This window comes from Pyxicephalus adspersus, chromosome 4 (genome assembly GCF_032062135.1).
Source record: "Pyxicephalus adspersus chromosome 4, UCB_Pads_2.0, whole genome shotgun sequence".
In the NCBI taxonomy this organism is placed as follows: Eukaryota; Metazoa; Chordata; class Amphibia; order Anura; family Pyxicephalidae; genus Pyxicephalus; species Pyxicephalus adspersus.
The window spans coordinates 50,858,508-50,876,680 of NC_092861.1; the positions used below are offsets into that span (position 1 = coordinate 50,858,508).

The following is an 18,173-nucleotide window of genomic DNA, read 5'->3' on the forward strand; positions in this document are numbered from 1 at the left end:
TTGCAGCGTTAACCCCTTCCTCATGCCAGGAAGCACTGCTGCTTGAAAAAGACCATTCCAGGTGCCTAGCAGTTGCCAATAGTCACTCAGAAGCAGAACTACCAGTTTTTTTTTTTACTGCTAATGTGAACTAAGCCTAACTTGTTACACATTATAAAACACTGAACACCAGGAGGCTGGTTCAAAATACACAGCATAAAAAAGTTGGAACAAAGTATAGGAATTAGGTAGAACATTGTTCCGACATTCTAATGCATGCCTTCTTGTCAATGTATAGGTAGAACTTTAATAGAGGTTACTGGTTACCAATGGCAAAAACTAGGAGCACTAAATTTGCCGTGTTTTGCCCTGCCAACTTTTTGACCACATGGGATATCAGTAATCAGCTCTAGTATACATAGATTTCTCCTCTCGCCTACAAGAGTTATTTATATCAAACGCATGACAAAGAAACCTGATAGGGTTTTACCACTTACTGTATTCAGAATGAAAAATAAGGTTTGGTAAAACACATATAACCCAATTCAAAGGTTGTTTGAACATTTAAAACCACAATCATTTTATAAAGACACAATAATACTACACAATAATAATATCAAAATATATTTTATTCTGGACCTCTTTCAGATCTGAATCAAATTACAGTTGTCAGAGCAATACAATGCAAAAAGGTAAATGCAACAGAAAAAAAAAATGTGTCAAAAACAAGGCTAAGTGGGGTGGGGGACCTGGAGAAAATTATGATGTGGAACCAAAATACATCAAAGTGTAATTAACATGGTCCAGGACAGTACAGAACACCAAAAAAAGTAATCTGTTAGACACATTATCATGAAAACCAAACAATAAAAGTACTTGACATGTACAAAAAAAACTGCAGTGGGCTGGTTCATTTTTACACATTGGTTAGTTGAATAGCACAAGAAAGGATGCAGACTTGTGACTCCAGTGCTGCTGATAGGCTCACAGAATTAGACCCAAAGGATTTGTATGTTCACAAGCAGGGAACTGCTCACAACTATATAGAGGAAATGGAAGCTGTACACCAATATTTTGTAGAAAGATGTGACACGCCTAGAACCCTGTATAGCTTTATGGCTTCACAAAGTAGTAAGCTCTAATAAATAGAAGTTAACTGTGGTCTGAATTTTATGTGCCTTGTTTGTAAGGTTGGAAAAATAAAAAGCATCACTGTAGGCGGATAATCAGAGCACAGGTTGTAATTTCCAATTACAATCTCTTAACAGTTGGAGATATTCAGACTAGAAAACAGCTGAAGTGCTAAAGTAAGGAAAAGCAGTATTTTCTTTATGATGCAGCAGAATTAATTAGCAAAGTATTCTCATAGTATTTTTTAACACTTTTTTAAAATTATTTGTTATATATAATATATTTTACATTAGGTGGAATTAAACCGTTTTTACATCAGCACGTAAATATATAAAAAACAGTCTATTTAAAAAAATATGAAAAAATAATGGTGTTGCTCAGTTCATACTTGAGCCAAGACAGTAACACATTAATCCAGCCAATGCTTCTCAGCATTATTAATCAAAACATTTGTGTCTATTCCTGGGAGCACTTGGTTCTCTATCATTATTGCACAAATATTTTTAACATCAGCCACGTACATAGTCTTCTAGCAAAAATTAACTGCCAGGCATTTTTCTTTCATCTATCAAATCAGGAAAGCTTCTGAACATTGTATATGCACATTAAAAAGAGAAAAGCTTAAAAAAAAAAAAAAGTATAAAAACCTACAGTGCACTGTAAAGGAAGAACACAAATGAACAGGTCAGGTGATATATGAAGGGCAATGCTCATAGAAGGAAGAATTTTTGAGTTTGTATTATATTACAATATAATACAAAAATAAAGTTTAAAAACAGTCCTGGGGTGGTGAACCTTTACACTCATACAACAGGAACAAAAAAACTGTTAAAATATATATATAGATAATCTGTTATTGTACCAATAAAATCTTGATTTGACATAAAACATGATTTAATAAAGGCTGTTTCTGTGTAAAAGCTGTGAATGTGTCGTGTTATAAGTGCACATGCAAGCTACCAATAAACAGGCTTTTTGCATTACGAGTACAGCATTCTCCTTCCCTACTAACCACACTAGCTTGCCTCTACAGAAAACATGTCTTTGAAGGCAAATTACAACTCACTTTGCATTACAGAAGAGGTCTGATATTAAACACTGGATTCTTTCTGTATTGCAGGTAGCTAAAATGTAAGTGGGAAAACACTTTCCTCTAGTTTCCACAAACCTGTTAGATGTTTAACAACCTAATCACAGTATTTAGGTTATAGTTCTGCTGTTGGTGCTTGAACATGCTTCCTGTAGTTCAGCAGGATGTTGAAATAAATCAATACTGCGATTCCTAAAATCATCATCTGTTACAGAAGTGTTTCATCTGCTTGAAAATTACAATATATTAGGGTAGCATAGTTGCCTGCTAAAAGGTGTGTTGAGAGAGCTGGTTAGTTACATACAAAGAAAAAGAAAAAACAAACAATTTTGCAATAGACTGGTGCTTTGCATAGGAAGGATGCTTAAATAACATTCAGAAAAAAAGCTTTAATATGTAGCTGAAAAAAGTGTTGGTCTTATATCTATCAAAAGTACAGCTAAAGAGTTCACAAAATAATAGAGAGGAGTCCACTAACTCCTTGATTTTTTTTATTATAATACCCTTGTATTACTCCAGATGTAATGTACACAGAAAAGGCCCTAATATCCCCCCACCCCCCTCAATAAATTTCAAAAAGGTGGCTTCTCTGCTAAGGGACCGGTTTTTGAAACCACAGAAAACACATAGGCTGCTATTGTGAACCTACTTTAGTTTGGCCATGTTGCCAATCCTTTGGCCATGTTGGCCACTGCAATTACAAAATTTAAGAAATCATTTGTTATATTGCATTATTAAAGCCAGTTATATCCAGACTGCTAGCTTTGTTTAAAAGAGGCCAGCAATAAGTTTCTCCATATTGCTCTCATGACAGATATTCTTTAAAAGACCAAGATGTTTTTTGCACCCAACCCCCATCCTATTCCACAATACATATACCTTAAATCTTGAGGCCTTTGGTCCTTTTTGCAGAAAGTGGGTGCTAAATGCTGCAGAGAAGCGTGCTATTACGTACTGCCATAGTGCAATTTCCTGCAGAATTCTCATGCAGGCCAGGGTCTGCTTGATGAAGCAACTGCTAGGACTGGGTTCTTGCTGCCCAGGTCTCCTAGAAAGACTGATGACATCCAACCCAAATGAGTAGAGCTGGGATAGCAGACCCTCTTCAGGGAACACAGCCATGCATAAGGTAAATATGGTATAGGGCAAGTACTGAACTGGGAATTGTAATTTTAGTCTTTGAAGCTCAATTACATTTTTTACAGAAAACCTGTTCTGATCAGGGCAATTACTCAATGGCAGCTTGGCTATTTTGGCCAGACAGGTTTATTTTAACTAAGTTCACAAGGCAATAAATGGCAGGATCAGATTTGCAGCTCCATCAAGCAGCTCCTGTTAGCTGGCATCCTGCCAGCTACTCTGTCATTACATAGCTAGTTCTTAGAGAACCAGTATCTGCAGAATAGACAGTGGACGGTATTGAACCACTTACTGCCACCCCCATTCATTCTCTATTGAGGAGAAGCTACAGATGTCACTACATTGCAACCTCATTGCAAGCCTGAAGAGGTGCTTTAAGGCTCACAAGTTTGTTTAACAAAAAAAAGAGGGAAAAAAAAAGCTGAAAATAAAAGGTTTTGTTTGTCAGTCCCTATGTGCAAATATTTCCAAACTACATCTCTCTGCTAGCCTATACAATTTTCCAAAAAATGTTAATGAAATCTAGCACACACATTTTTTAAACTGGAACTAAACTTAAATTAGAAAATTGCAGAAGATCAGTAGATAACAGTTTAATAAAATTCACCAGCCTGATAGCGTTTTTTTAATACAATTATAAAATCTTTTTTTTTTTTTTTTTTTTACAAATTTACAATTCCTCAGTTGCAGGCACCACTCCTTGACTGCTCTCACTTGCCAGCGAACACTTTTCTAACTTAAGTATAGTTCTGCTTTAAAAATGACCAAACCTTACCATTAACACTCTGTTGTAAAAATACTTCTAATCAGCAAGATAAAGATGTGCTAGTTTTCACAGTGTTTTTAACATTCTCTGCAGTACATTGCTAAACAATTACTCCAGTCTTATAGCTCGCTCTGGTCCTGAAGCCTCTGTAATCTCTAAATTTTAGCAATAAAAGTATACCGAGAGAAAGCTTGTGACAAAATTGCCATGCTCAGTTGATGTACAATAATGTATACCTAACCCCACCACCAGACTCTGAATACAAAAGCAACATTGTTCAACTATGCTGTTTATAAAGTGGCAATTTTTACTTCTATATTTAGACATTTTTTAATGTATGAAAATTATAAAATCTAACAGGAAAAGTACAGAAACTATTCTGAATAGCAGCATGGAACTGTGTAATTTTGCTTGAACAGGTGCAGAAACAAATGCATAAATAATCTGCTCATTATGTAGTACAGCCTAAAACCTGGATTAAAAATAAAGCCTAAAATACATGGAGAACCGCTTGCTCTTCCTTCTATGTTATTGATATACATATATAATGGTACTTTTTCTATGGGACATGAAAAAAAAAATCTAATATTCCATTAACACTGGAATTCAGTAATGGATTTTACAGGTATGCCTGGAATCTTAAGGATGCTTGTCTAAGGAATACAAAAGAATAAAAGAATGATGTTTGTGGCAATGGAAAAAGTATATTTAAAAAAAACAAAAAAAAAAAAAAAGAAAATTGGAGGATGAGGGTATTTAACACCTATCATAGTAGTGCACAGGTAAACCATAATAGGCTTATGGTCAAAAAAAAAAAAAAAAAAAAAAAAAAAAAGACACTATAGTGTCTGCCATCTGATCTTTATTTGTGCCCTTCATGTTTGGCAGAAATCTGTCCCAAATAAGCATTCGTCCACGTCACCAAAAAAAAACATTCATCTGCAAGTAGTATCGCGTGCAGAGTGGCGCACTATGGACTTTTAACAGTACTAAGAGTATTTATATGAAGCAACCCATTTCAACCAAATCATAACATACTTTCACAAAGCCTGATACCACCAGTAAGCTCATTTCTGATTAGTTACACCACACTACTACTCTTTGAACTATTAAATAAACTCAATGCATGTGCCGCAGGTAGTACATTGTGCCAAAACATCTATCAGAGCTATGTACCAAGTCACGCTTGATACCTGCGCAAAAACAGAGCAATTCGCAAAGTGAAAACTCCAAAAGATAAAAGCAAAAAGGGTAAAAGTTATTGGATACAGCCCTCAAGATATTTCTTCCTAAGCCCCACATATGTTTCAAAGCCACAATCTATTGCTCAAGTATAAAAGCCCACATTCTCTGTACGAGACAGACTGGGGAAAAAGAAAAAAAAAAACTAAAGTAACAAGGACAGGAAAAAATAAGCAGGGGAGGGAGACACAAGGTAGTTGAATGTATTTTGACCACAATCTTCCAAATTTGGTACGATTTTGCTCTGTTTGTGTGTCCGGTGTCCTCCTCTTCCTCTCCAGGTGTTGTGAAGAAATTGGTTCCCAGCACGCAAACTCACCAGATGCATCAAAAAGAATTAAATCCTCTTTAAGAGGCCACAAATTTGCAGGAATTTTTTTCATCTAAATATTTATAGGACTTAATTTCAGTTTGGCTGCAGTGGACTGGCCATGGTTAAATGGGACTATAGCAGTACATGGGTCAGGGACAGTCATTTTGGCTATGTACACATTCATAGTCGGTCCATGGCTTCCAACCATTAGCGCTATTTTCGTAGGTCTAATACACAAACCTGCACAAGAAAGACATGTAAGTACATTGTACATGAATCATACAGGTAAAATGCTGTAAATACAGTAAACAATTTCAAAACATACAGTAAGCTACCAACTTTATGTTTGACCTTATAACAATGTTCTTTAGAAGTGCTGTCAGACCAGCCTTCTCCCTTCTTGACTAAGAAAACCTCCCTTCTCTAACAGTGGAATTTCCATGAAGCAGAGGCATTAAAATGTGACTAGATGGCAGAGACAAAATTGTGAAGTTTAAAATTTATCAAAAAATGTGTGCTAGCTTAAGTGTACCCAGCAAAGTATTCAGACCCTCTATCCTCAGAAAGTGCCCTTTTGGGCTGTACCTGGCCCACTTATATTTCCATGTCAATATAGAACTATGTGTACCCCAGCCCTTTTTTTTTTTTTTTTTTTTTTTTTTTACAAATCTGTATATACAAATGAAGGAAGGTTTGCACATTTTAGCATACCACACTTGGCATGCTTGTTTTATTTACTTTTTCCCCCTCTGAACTAGATGCATAGCGATTCTGATGTTGCCTGCATATTTATAACTACGTATTAGTGGCAAATAATCATGCACTTGTTAAAAGCCAACTTCATTTGTGTGCATAATTTGCTTTTTTTTTGCTATATCCTTTTCATTTTTGTATAAACTTTTTTTTTTTTTTTAATCCGACTTAAAAAATATCCTATAATAAATCATTCTTTATGTTTTAAAGAGAATAAAAAGTTTAATATATTCACACTTACTGAACCATCTGATGCACTTGCTCCAACTTTATCTCCTGCTGCATTCCAACAAACTTCAAATATGCCCCCTGTTCCCCGATAGCTGTGAACTAATGCACCCGTCTAGAAAGGAAAAGCAAAAAGAGGTATTACCATATTTTATATCACAGAGAAAGCAATGCCAAAACATTGGCAAGGGTATTTAAAACTGAATGTGGTAATATTGACAGGCTAATGAAAAAAGGAAAAAATAAATAAAGGGTGCAGCACCGCCTGGAAATTCAGCTAGGCGATCGAGGATAAATGGGAGCGCAAAGCCTCACGGGATACCTACGTCACGCATCCCGGGAGGCTCTTGTGTGCTCAAGCATCTCGTGCATGCGCAGAAGGAGTATTTTCGTGCAAAGAAAAAAAGTTTATCCCATCCTACGTCACCAATCTGGCACCTGGGTCGGGTGACATAGGAAGAACCCAAAAGAAGGAGAAGATGGCGGAACTTGGAGCGCAGGCTCGAAGACGGATACCAGGACCCAATGGAAGAGACCTCCGGACCGAGAACTGAAGAGACCTCCGGGGTTGAAGCGTTTTTTTTTTTTTTTTTTTTCCCTTTGCCTTTGAGCTTAATTCCTCTTTAGATGGTTATGACAATGCTAGCAAACTAATAATCAGAAAGCGTTTGTTGGCACTGGGTTTTAAGTGATTTTAACCTTGAAAAATCCTTCACGTGAGGCCACACAAATTCCACTGAGAACAAATCTTTCCCATTACTAAAACAGTGGGGTGGACAAAGCAGTCTTAAGCAAGAAGAGACCAGTGGAAGAGTCCCCTGAAAAACTAATGTATTTCAAATAAGATCTTAAGTGAGGCTGTAATGGAGGAGGAAATATGAAAAATCAATCAGGAATGTGATCCTCATTGTGAAGTTTGATGTTCAAGTGCAGTAGCTGTCTTAACCATTCAGAAACCCCACCCACTGGTAGGAATAAACAGCTGTACAGTTAAAATAAAGCAATTTTCATTAAAGATTGGCAAGGCTCTTAGATGACTGATCATTATAACCAGCAGATTAAAGAAGAAAACTCTTCTGGTGATACTGGCCGATTATATCTTTCAACTTCCGGGAACTCCCCAGTCCCACCATTGACAGGTCTAAACATGCTACTAGGCCCAGAAAGACTTTTTTTTTTTTTTTTTTTAAAGGTGCAGCTAAACTGAACTTTAAAACAACCATTGTTGGCATGTATAGTAGGGTGTATAGATATCTAAGAAGGTTCCTTGTAGCCATCATATCTGCACTGAGACCAGGCCATGTCAGCAGGTTCTAAACCTTGCCAAAATCTACGCAATACTGAAATAAAGACCAATTCAGTGAATATTCACAACAAAAAATGTAATGCAGAACATACCTGTGTATTCCAGATGTGTACACATTTGTCGAAGGAGCCACTGGCCAGGTACCGGCCATCCGGACTAAATGCTACACTGTACACAGGTTCTTGATGTTTAGTCAGTGTGTGAATGCAGATTCCCCTTTCTACATCCCACAATCTAACTGTAGAATCAAATGATGCACTGGAAAAAACACAACAAATAAGTTGTAGGTTCAAATGCAAATCTAATATAGCAATACAACAAACACAATTTACCTTGCCAACATTAGATTAGCATTAGGATTGCTTGTTCCCGGCCCAGTTGGACTCCATTTGATCGTATATATCTCTTTGTTGTGTGCTTGTAAGTCATGAACACAACTATCTTGCTTCATACTCCAGATCTGTATTCAGAGGATAGAACATTATATTTATAATAGTTAAGAAAAAAAGTACACAATTTCATAATATAAATAAATATTAAAGATAAAACTATCAATCCAGATGAAACTTTTCTTCTAAAAGTCTCCAGTACACTTTGTGTATTTTATAACACTGTATAAGGAATGTGAATTGCAATTTACATTTTATGTTAGACCGGTATATACAATTTCAGAAATACAGCATTTTGAAAGCGCTGCATTTGGCACAAGCATTTTTTAGTAATAGTAGTAACGGCACATTCACTGGTATAAGTAAATCATACCTTTAGGGTCATGTCATCAGAACAGGATGCAAGAAGGTTACCAGTGGGATCCCACTTTATTGCATTCACTTCATTCTTAAAAAAAAAAAAAAAAAAAAAAAAAAAAAGTTGCACATTAGAAGGTCCTTCCAAAACATTACCATGACCCAATATTCTGAAACCAAATGATCATGCAGATATTGTAACATTTACAAATTATAAATTAGGCAGCTTTCAATTATCCGTTTTCCACTAAAATTGATACACTCACTGGTCACTAGATACACTCTAACTTGTTTAAAGATCATCTAATAAGCTATTCATATGGGAGTAATTCAGTGGTTTTAGGCATGAACTCATTGTCAAGGCACCTTGCTGAAACTTAAACCAAGCAACAGAATTGGGAAGACAAAGGGCTTCCGAATGTGGCATGGTTGTTGGGGGCCACCATGTCGGGCTCCAACAACCATGTCACATTCCAATTATTTCGGCTAGTTTTCAAGAATGTTGATGATCTGAAAACAAAAATCCAGAAGGAGTAAGTTGTCTAGAGAATGTCTTATTGATGCAATAGGTAAAGGAGAATCTGCCAACTGGTGTAAATGGATATAGGCAACACCTATTTGTTTTAACCGAGGTATGCAGAAGAGCATCTCATCAAGTTTTGAAGATAGGAGTGGCAGACAGTGGGGTATCCTGCAGTAGCCAGTCAGCTTAGGAACACATGAGGTTACAAATCACATAGCCTCAACAAAATCAAATGAATGATTTCAAAAGAACTGCCTGGTCTGATGAAACTTTATGCCAAATTCTGACCCTCACTATCCGAGGGTAACAGCAGAAAAATAAAGCATGGAGCCATCCTGCCTTGTATGAACTGTTCAGTGTGGTAGTGGTGCCATTTTCTTGGCACACCTTGGCCATGTGCTATAACCGGTGTAAGTCACATCACGTAGCTCTATTTATCTAAAGGTAAAATTTAAATCAGCAGTGAGGTTGTGGTGCCGTTACCACCATCATGCTGGTGAATGGTCGCCTGTATACAGGTGTCTACCTGCGGCAGCCTAAAAGAAGAGGTGGGGGAAGTAGTGCAAAAAGGGAGATCTAATAAGGGAAAGTGGACCCCAGGGATACTTTATAATGTCTATACCATGAAGGACTTGTCAATGTTGCAGGGAAAGTAGTCTGTTATTCATGGGGTCAAAATTGCCTCAAAATTTTGAAATAGAATGGTGTAAAACTTCAGCCATTTTTGGTGGGGTAGGTACCAGGTTCATGCCACATATCACTGAATCGCCAGTTACAGAACTTTTAAGCAATTGTGAAATTAATTTGTTTGGTGTAGTGGTATGGTACTTACTGTGTGTCCCTGGAATGTTTTTATTGGCCTGTCTTGTCCCAATTTACAGACATGAATGCACATATCTGTACTGCATGATGCAAATGTGTTGTTACTTTGCCAGTCCACATCTAATGCTGGTGCTGAAAGACAAAGGCAGGTTTATAAGAAATTCTATGTTACATTTCATTATAAAATGGGGTAAAAAAAATTAATGTAGCCTATGGGTCACTGGCTGTTCTGCCTGTATAATACATCATAGAAAATGATTTTACCTCCATCTAGTAGTCCAGACATAATATATAAGCTCTTAATGCAAAGCAGTCCGAAATCTTCTAAATGGAAATTTGTGAAACTTAAAGAAACCCTGGTTTCTTGGACACTGCTAGTTTAAATAAGTTCTGTGAACTGTGTTGTGGTGCACGCTGCCCCATCACCAACAGTCACCACCTAGTAAGGGCACTCTAATAGCTGTGGTGTGAGACTTTTCTGCTTGTCAATTCTTATCCCTTTGGCTAACAGAGCTAAACTGCTGCAGAAAGCAGGGTTTCTGCATGTGCTCCCAAGGTATAGCCAAATATTAGCTATTCTGAGATATCTGTCACACTGGATTTTTAAGTTGTTTGAGTGCATACACAATTTGAATGATTTTTTTTATTTTTAATAACACAAAATTAAACTCTCAATTTATATTTGCTAAACAGTGTAGCAAATGTTGAACATGCTTGGATGCAGTGATGCTGAACTAGAATTCTTTTCCTCATAATTTCCTTTCCATCAGCCATCTCCCCGCTTATTTGTAATTGGTCTAGAATGGTCTCAATTGTTCACCTAAAATGAGATTACATTCCTATACAAGCCTAGAAAAAACATGTCAAAAGGTCAAGCATCAGTCAAAAGCACTAGTTAATGATAAACACAAGCTCTTCAGCTTTGCAAAGCACAGATATTTTTACTTTAAAAGATTCACACTGGAACATTTAAATGCAAATATTTTACATGCACATAATGTCCCCAGTTTGCAGCAAACCAATAATTGTGTGCACAAAGTAGGTTTGATAAAACATGCAAAACATAGAACGGGAAACTAAAGTCTGCTTACTTTCCTAATCGAAATAAAATGTAGGACTGGTTGCCCATAGTGACCAGTCAATCCTGGTCTCACAGAACAATACTATGAACAATGGCTGTGGCCTTCTTTCACAGTTTCTTATTAAGGCATGTTACAGATCAGAATTCCTCAGTATCAGCAGATGGGATCACACACTGCTTTTGTACCCCTTTATGTACAGTTTTTATAAAAGTAGAGGATGAAAGCATGCAACAAACTAACTTACTGACTGCTAGATTGTTCAGGAGAATATAGAACTATTTTGTTACTACATTAGCAATGTACATGTGAGGTCTGCAATTTGAACCTAGATTTTCTAGTAAATTCATTTAAAAATAAATAGTTACCCGAGTGGAAAGGGAACTGTTGTTTTGCTTCCCCTGTGTGCGCATCCCAGATAATTGTAGTCTGTGAAAAGAGCACATATCAGTAAGCAGATAATCTGAAAAATCACGTATTAACAAAACGCACACACACATCATAGATTAGACAGGGTCAGTGAGGTAAAAGTTAAATAGCTGTCTCCAAGCCATAAAACATAGGAAGCCTACATTTGGAAAACTCCATGCCAAGCACTTTGCCTGACGTGAGCTGAAGCTTACAGCAAAGATGACCCAAGACTTCTAATGACATGTGATCATATTTTCAGCAAGAGTACTCTGCATGGTACAATGAAGGAAGACAGTAAATTATTAAAAAAAAAAAAAGATAAGCAGAAGTAATGGACACATTACCTTGTCTACTCCCGCACTTAAAATAAAGTTTCCTTTCTTGTTCCATTTCAAGGCAAATATGGGTCCTTTATGTTGCCCCAAGGTGCTTGCAAGGTTTCCTGTTAATAAAAAAAAAAAACTTGTGATTTCAATGCAACTAGTACACAGTCTTCATATTATTTTTGCAATACATGTCGAACAAAAAAGATCTACATAATATTTGGGTAACAAAAAGAGCTCTTAAGTTTTCCCCAATTCAAATGAGCTTGCAACTAGTTGAAACTGCACAACCTGTATGTGCAAAAAATAGCTAACCTTTGTCACTATATGATTTTACTCCACTAGAATAATTTGTACAGGTGGTGGAGGAGGTACGGAGGTCAATGGACGATTCAATGGCTATTCACACACTCTGCAATTTAGTAACGCCAAATGCAGCAAAATACCCTCACAACTACAACACAAAGGAACAGTTCTTCAGATCAGGAATAAGATATGGACAGTTTCTGAAGGTGAGCAGATGGTGCCATTTGGGCTCAACCCGTGCACACTCTTTATGCCCAATTTATAAAGTCTTGGCACTTGGCCACTTGAACAATCAGCTTTGTTGGCTTCATAAACTGGAAGAAAAATTCACATCTATGAAGCACTACACTTAACATTGCCCTGCTTTAAGAATGTTGATTTTTTTTTTTTTAAAGCAGCAGTACATCATGAAATGTAGTGTACATATTATCAAAGAGCACAGTATACAATGGAGAAGTTAAAAATTTCTCCCTAAAATTTATCAGAATGTTTTAACATGTATGACAGCTAAACATATCTGAGGTTTGTACTATTTTCTAAAGCCAAAACCAAGTACACACCGTCTTTTGTCCATATTCTGGCAAAGCCATCATACGACCCAGTTGCTAGAAGTGTTCCTTCACTCTGGTGAATAAAATAGATGAGTTTAATACAGGAAAAATAAAAAAAACTCTAGGATTAACAATTTTCCTATGCTCTTGCTAGCTCTTTATGACTGGAGCATTTGTAAAAAAAAAATATTTTAGATATGCCATTTAAACAACTTGAAGAGATAAGTTCTTTGCGTTAAATATGCAACTTTCACAAAAATACCTGACCACAAAGGATGATTATCTCCTACCACTTGTTGTGAGTATTTGGATTCCCACCCTTCCAGTGTTCTCCCCAAACTTATCCGTCCAGCATGCTCATTCAAGACGTCTAAGCAGAGCCATCACTAAATCTCAGTAGCTGGCTAGCTCTGCTTGGAGGATCAGGTGCAAATATATACTAGAATATGCAAAGTCTGCCAGTAGAACTGACAAGCTGTAGCTTACCTGTAGCAGAGCCCTGGTGTACCAGCTTATAAATTTGCTGTATAAAGGGCCAGGGGGTACAGCAATCGTGCATAACTTCCAGTGCCTGGCAATGTTTGCACTGCAGCACTGGTTAACGTGTATATGCAGAATTAACAGCAGGCAGTAGTAGGAGGTTCTCAACCACTCACCAATGCTGCTGTGGGTAGCATCTCTCTTAGAAAGTTATTACCTGGCAGGTAAATTGGAAGGAAGGAAGCTGTAAGGGCACTTCAACCTCACCACATCCCAAGGTTTAGGTTACATTTAGCAGTTTTAATGTTAACATACTACAAAACGGTTAACACTGGAAAAAATGGTTCAGGTCTTTTTCCCTCAACGGTAGAAAATAGAAGCATTTATGACCCTAAATGTTCCACTGCGCCAGCTATCTAAGCAGACAAATTTGAAGCACTTGGCACCACTATGCAAGACAATTTTGAATAAAATCTTTGGCTTACATTCCAATCTAAAGAGGTTACATCCTTGTTGCTAGGAACATCTTGACCACCCTCTCGTATACAGTGTCTGAGGACCAATTGTGTTGAACCACTAGTACTGTTTTCACTGAGATTCCATATCCTTGCTGTTGAGTCCCCTGACCTAGAGAACAAAAAAAAAAAAAAACCCGCATTACAGGATATCAAATATATGCCTTTTTTACCATATTACATGCTATATCACGTTTGCAATTTATTGTGCATGCTATACAGTACAAAGCTCTGGGCCTGACGCAAGTGTCCGTTTACTGTACAGTATTCAACATGGCCATGGTATAAAAAGAAATGTAAAAACTTACCCTGAAGCTAGCAGATCGCTAACTGGGTTCCAGGCACAAATAAACACCTCCGATTCATGACCCCGTAATACAACTGCTTTGCTAGATGGAATTTCTACATCTCCATCAACTTCCATCATATCAGTGTGGTTATCTGATAAAAAAAAAAAAAATATTTTACAGTGCCAGCTGCCCAACCTTTTGCTTGAAAAGTTGACAATTTTAACCTACACATCACAAGTAAAGTCACATTATTGTAATCATAATTTCAACAGCCACATCAATACACATCATTGGTGGATACACTTGCCAGAATTCACAGCGTTGCCTAATATGCTGGCACTCTATAAATCTTTTTTAAATAGAGGAAGGAGAGAAAAAAAAAAAAAAAAAAAAACAATTTACAGGAGACTAAAAACTATTCCTATACCATACAGCTCTATTCAAATAAAATCATCAATAAAGCCAGCCATTTAATAACACACCTATACAAACTTGACTATATACCACAACTTATCTTCAATATGGATGACCTAACTGGCTGTGTTTTTCCAATCAGGCATTTTACCGCTTTATTTAGACTGGTATTCCACAGTGGATCTGCACATTTTCCAGTACAGTGGGGACCCCTTTAGAAGGTATTTAGGTGTCCCAATAACATTAGGAGACTTTTTGCCATTATTCAAAACTAAAACTGTGGGGATGCATTTCATAGAGAAGTTTAGTGAATTCATTCATAGCTCATTGGGACATATTTAAAGAGGTTTTCTTTGTCACTTTAATGCAAAAATTCAATATTGTTCTTTCACCAGAAGTAGCAAGACTCTTATCGCCCCATCGCCTTAACCAAGCTACTATCACCAAAACTAACTTCTCAATATTTGACTTTCCTGAATCCTGGCACCCTCTACTTTAAATAGACATAACAAGCCTCTTCAAAGCCACCTTAAATCCGTTCTATTACAGAGCCTAAAAGGAGGCTCAACCTAACCTAGAACAAGTACATGTCTGGAAGTTTTTACAATTTGTGGTACTGAACACATTTGTAAGCCAATACCCTTGTCAGAGTTATAGATACTCGTGTAAACAAATAAATCAGGACCCTTCAAATCAGATTGCATTTGTCCATTGAAAAGCACAAGAATAAATATCAGAAAATGTATGACCAATACACGACACTGGAACAAGAGCTATGCTGTCAATCTGTCAAAATATTTTGCAAGCTGCAATAGAATTTTATTCTTGGCTTTAGATCAGGGGTGTTAAACTCTGGCCCCCATGTCCTTTTTTGTCCCCCAAAGGAATCCTAAATATGAACTGCAGTTGGCCCATCGCTGCTACTACAATTCTCCGCATCACTCCCGTCTATAGACCATGAGGCTCTCTGCCTATGCGTGGTCCCACATTGGACTGTTTTATAGACGCAAATAATGCTGGAAATTTTAGTAGTGGTGCCATTTCAATGAAGAGTGAGTTTCAGCAGCGATTTAGCTCCGCATTGGCCGCGTCTGGCATTTCCAGCACTCCCCCTCAGCTGTACTTTTCCTTGCTACTCCAAGACATGGACTTGAATGGTTGGATTTTCATAGAAGAATATTATTATTGTTGTTAGCCTGTGCAAAAATGTTACCATTGAAATTTAACTCCAAAGGCTACAAATAGAGAAATAAACAGAAGATTTTTTTAAATAAAAAAAAAAAAAATGTTAGGCCTCTTTCTCTATTATAGGCTTGTCCCAGATTGAATGTGAAGCAAAACCTCTGTTTCCATATGAAAAGGGTTTATATCTAATGAGAAGGAAAAGTTTCCTCAATTTTTTCAATAAATTTCAAGGTTGGCCCACGACTGTCTAAATTTTTAGTTTTGGCCCTCTGTGTATTTGAGTTTAACACCTCTGATTTAGATAAAATCTTAAGTGGAGAATTGTCAGAAGCTGGGAGAGTAAGGTTAGCTTCATAAACAGGGTATCATTTAAAATAAAATCTCAAAGCACAAAAATAGTGGTTGCAAGCACTACACCACGGATTTACAAGTCCTGATACATTGTACCCACTAAATGGAAGTCAGATCTGCCTGTAGGAATTATGGGTGCAGACAGCTACCCAATAAAACCTAAATGGCTACAAACAATTATGTATCTTTGATAATCTAAGTTACAAGAATATTTTTTACCTTTGTTTTCTACACAGTATTTTTTCAAAGAAACTAAACTCCAATGTACATTTTGAGTAAAAACCTACCACTCAATATTCATAAACTGGCCCCTAGGTGGCACCACTCTGATAGGATTTATCAAAGTCATCCAAGTTAATTAATGTTTTATATGAAAACAATTCAAATGGCAAAATGTTCTTGTGTAAAAGGAAAAACTAATATTTTGTAAAAATCAGCATGCCCAAGCTAAAGTCTGCGTCAATAGCATGAAATATTTAAAGCACACTACAGTTCTACCCTTACTACAAAAAGTATTGGAAGCCAACAAAAATAAACAGACGATCAAGTAATTATTGCTTGGCTCCACACAATGCATAATTTAAGACGCGATTACAGGTTTTAGGACAATGCTATATAATATTCCTGTACAAAACCTAGCCAGAATCCGAAATCCTCTAAACCACAATCTACAATGCTGCCAGTACCTTATTTTATAGCTTTGGTTGGAGTGGTGAATGGTTACCAGGACTTGAGTGATAGTTAATGCTCAAATAGGAAAAAAAAATTCCAGAACACTTTGTGAAAATACTCTATTTTCTGAGCTTAAGGTTATACCGTCCTCTTTGCAAAGCACATAAAGTTTGACATTGAGCGGGTCCTTATTGCAGAAATCTGGGATTGCTGGCAACAAACAGATGTCTGATGACGGCGGAGACCAGGATGCAGCATAAAGGTGGGATGGTGGTGCACCCATGACAGGCCAGGACAGGTGATCAGCGCCAGGGTTTAGTTTTGAATACCCCAAGTGTAACATTCTTTCAAAGTACAGATGAAGAAAACATTTACTGAAGGTGACAGCTTTGCTTTTAGTTTATGATTTTTGTAATCTTTGCTAGACAAAATCAGCAAAGATAAAGGCACACTTTGGCCAATACTAGTCTGAACCTAGTAGCATGTCATTGTCGACCTCAATACACATACTGTATCAGGAGTAACAATAACCAAGACTGTCCTGGATCTATTCCAGGACTTCCAAGAATAGACTTCTTCGACAAGTATTTAACTTGATGACTGTTTGTAAATAATTCTCGCCTGGAATTGATTTTAGACCTAGAACCAGAAGATAGAGATAAAGAACAGAGACTTCATTACAAGGAGTTTTAGACACTACTGACTTATCTTAACCAGGCAAGCTAAAACAAACTGTACAGTGGCCACAGATGAATTGGTTTACATATATGAACACTATTGTTAAGGCTTGGACAGTTCTGTGCACTAGTAGTACATGCCGTCACCACATTCTTCCTGAACAGGAATATTCTCTACTAAAACTAGCACATTATGCAAAGTCATTATGTACCTGAAAAATGTTACATACGTTTGTAAATATGTTGTGTAAACATGAAAAAAACACGATGGAGCTCACTACTGCAAGCCACATGGAAGTAGGTTAACACATTTCAGAGATCAACAATGCAATGAACATGCTTGGAATATAACAACCAGCAGGGGTCGCTCACACATCATTTTGTTCTGCAAAATCCCTGTGTCATAATCGCATAATAACTGGTCCAAAGAAACCCATCCCCCCATGATAGCTCGCTGGGAAACACTAAGGAAACTTAGATAATTTGTCTTACCTGCCAGGTTGCAGATAAATAATCTGCAGACAAAACCTAGATTTATGCCCTGCACTAACACAAAGGAAAATCGTGTGCTACGTTAAACAAAAAAAAAAACTTGTTACTTGCAAGTTGACATACAGTCCCCTTCCCAAAACTTTCTCATACACAAAAATCAGTGTGCATTTTTTTTTTGGAATATAATAATCACAGAACAGCTGGAGAAAGACATATCCCCCAACATTTTGTAACACAATCATTGATTTCAAACATTGACATCATTGACCCAAAAGGCAAGTTCATATCCACCTAGTCCACTATATTTTCAAGTTTATTGAATTTGTAGCTGGACCGGGGCTTTTATACCGATAACTGCTCACTAATTATATGAGTGATGGAGGGGCAG

At 37.0% G+C, this 18,173-nt stretch overlaps 1 protein-coding gene across 1 annotated transcript; it reads right to left on the reverse strand.

The window, feature by feature from the left end:
* Nucleotides 1–590: 590 nt before the first annotated feature.
* Nucleotides 591–14,169, reverse strand: TBL1XR1 (TBL1X/Y related 1). The gene is made up of 11 exons (XM_072408128.1): nucleotides 14,013–14,169; nucleotides 13,675–13,816; nucleotides 12,719–12,782; nucleotides 11,874–11,971; nucleotides 11,487–11,547; nucleotides 10,050–10,171; nucleotides 8,711–8,785; nucleotides 8,281–8,408; nucleotides 8,041–8,206; nucleotides 6,656–6,757; nucleotides 591–5,901 (listed from the first exon to the last, which is right to left on the reverse strand). The coding sequence occupies exons 1-11, from the start codon at nucleotides 14,129–14,131 to the stop codon at nucleotides 5,875–5,877; spliced, it is 1,104 nt and encodes a 367-aa protein (XP_072264229.1). The 5' UTR covers nucleotides 14,132–14,169; the 3' UTR covers nucleotides 591–5,874.
* Nucleotides 14,170–18,173: the final 4,004 nt, after the last annotated feature.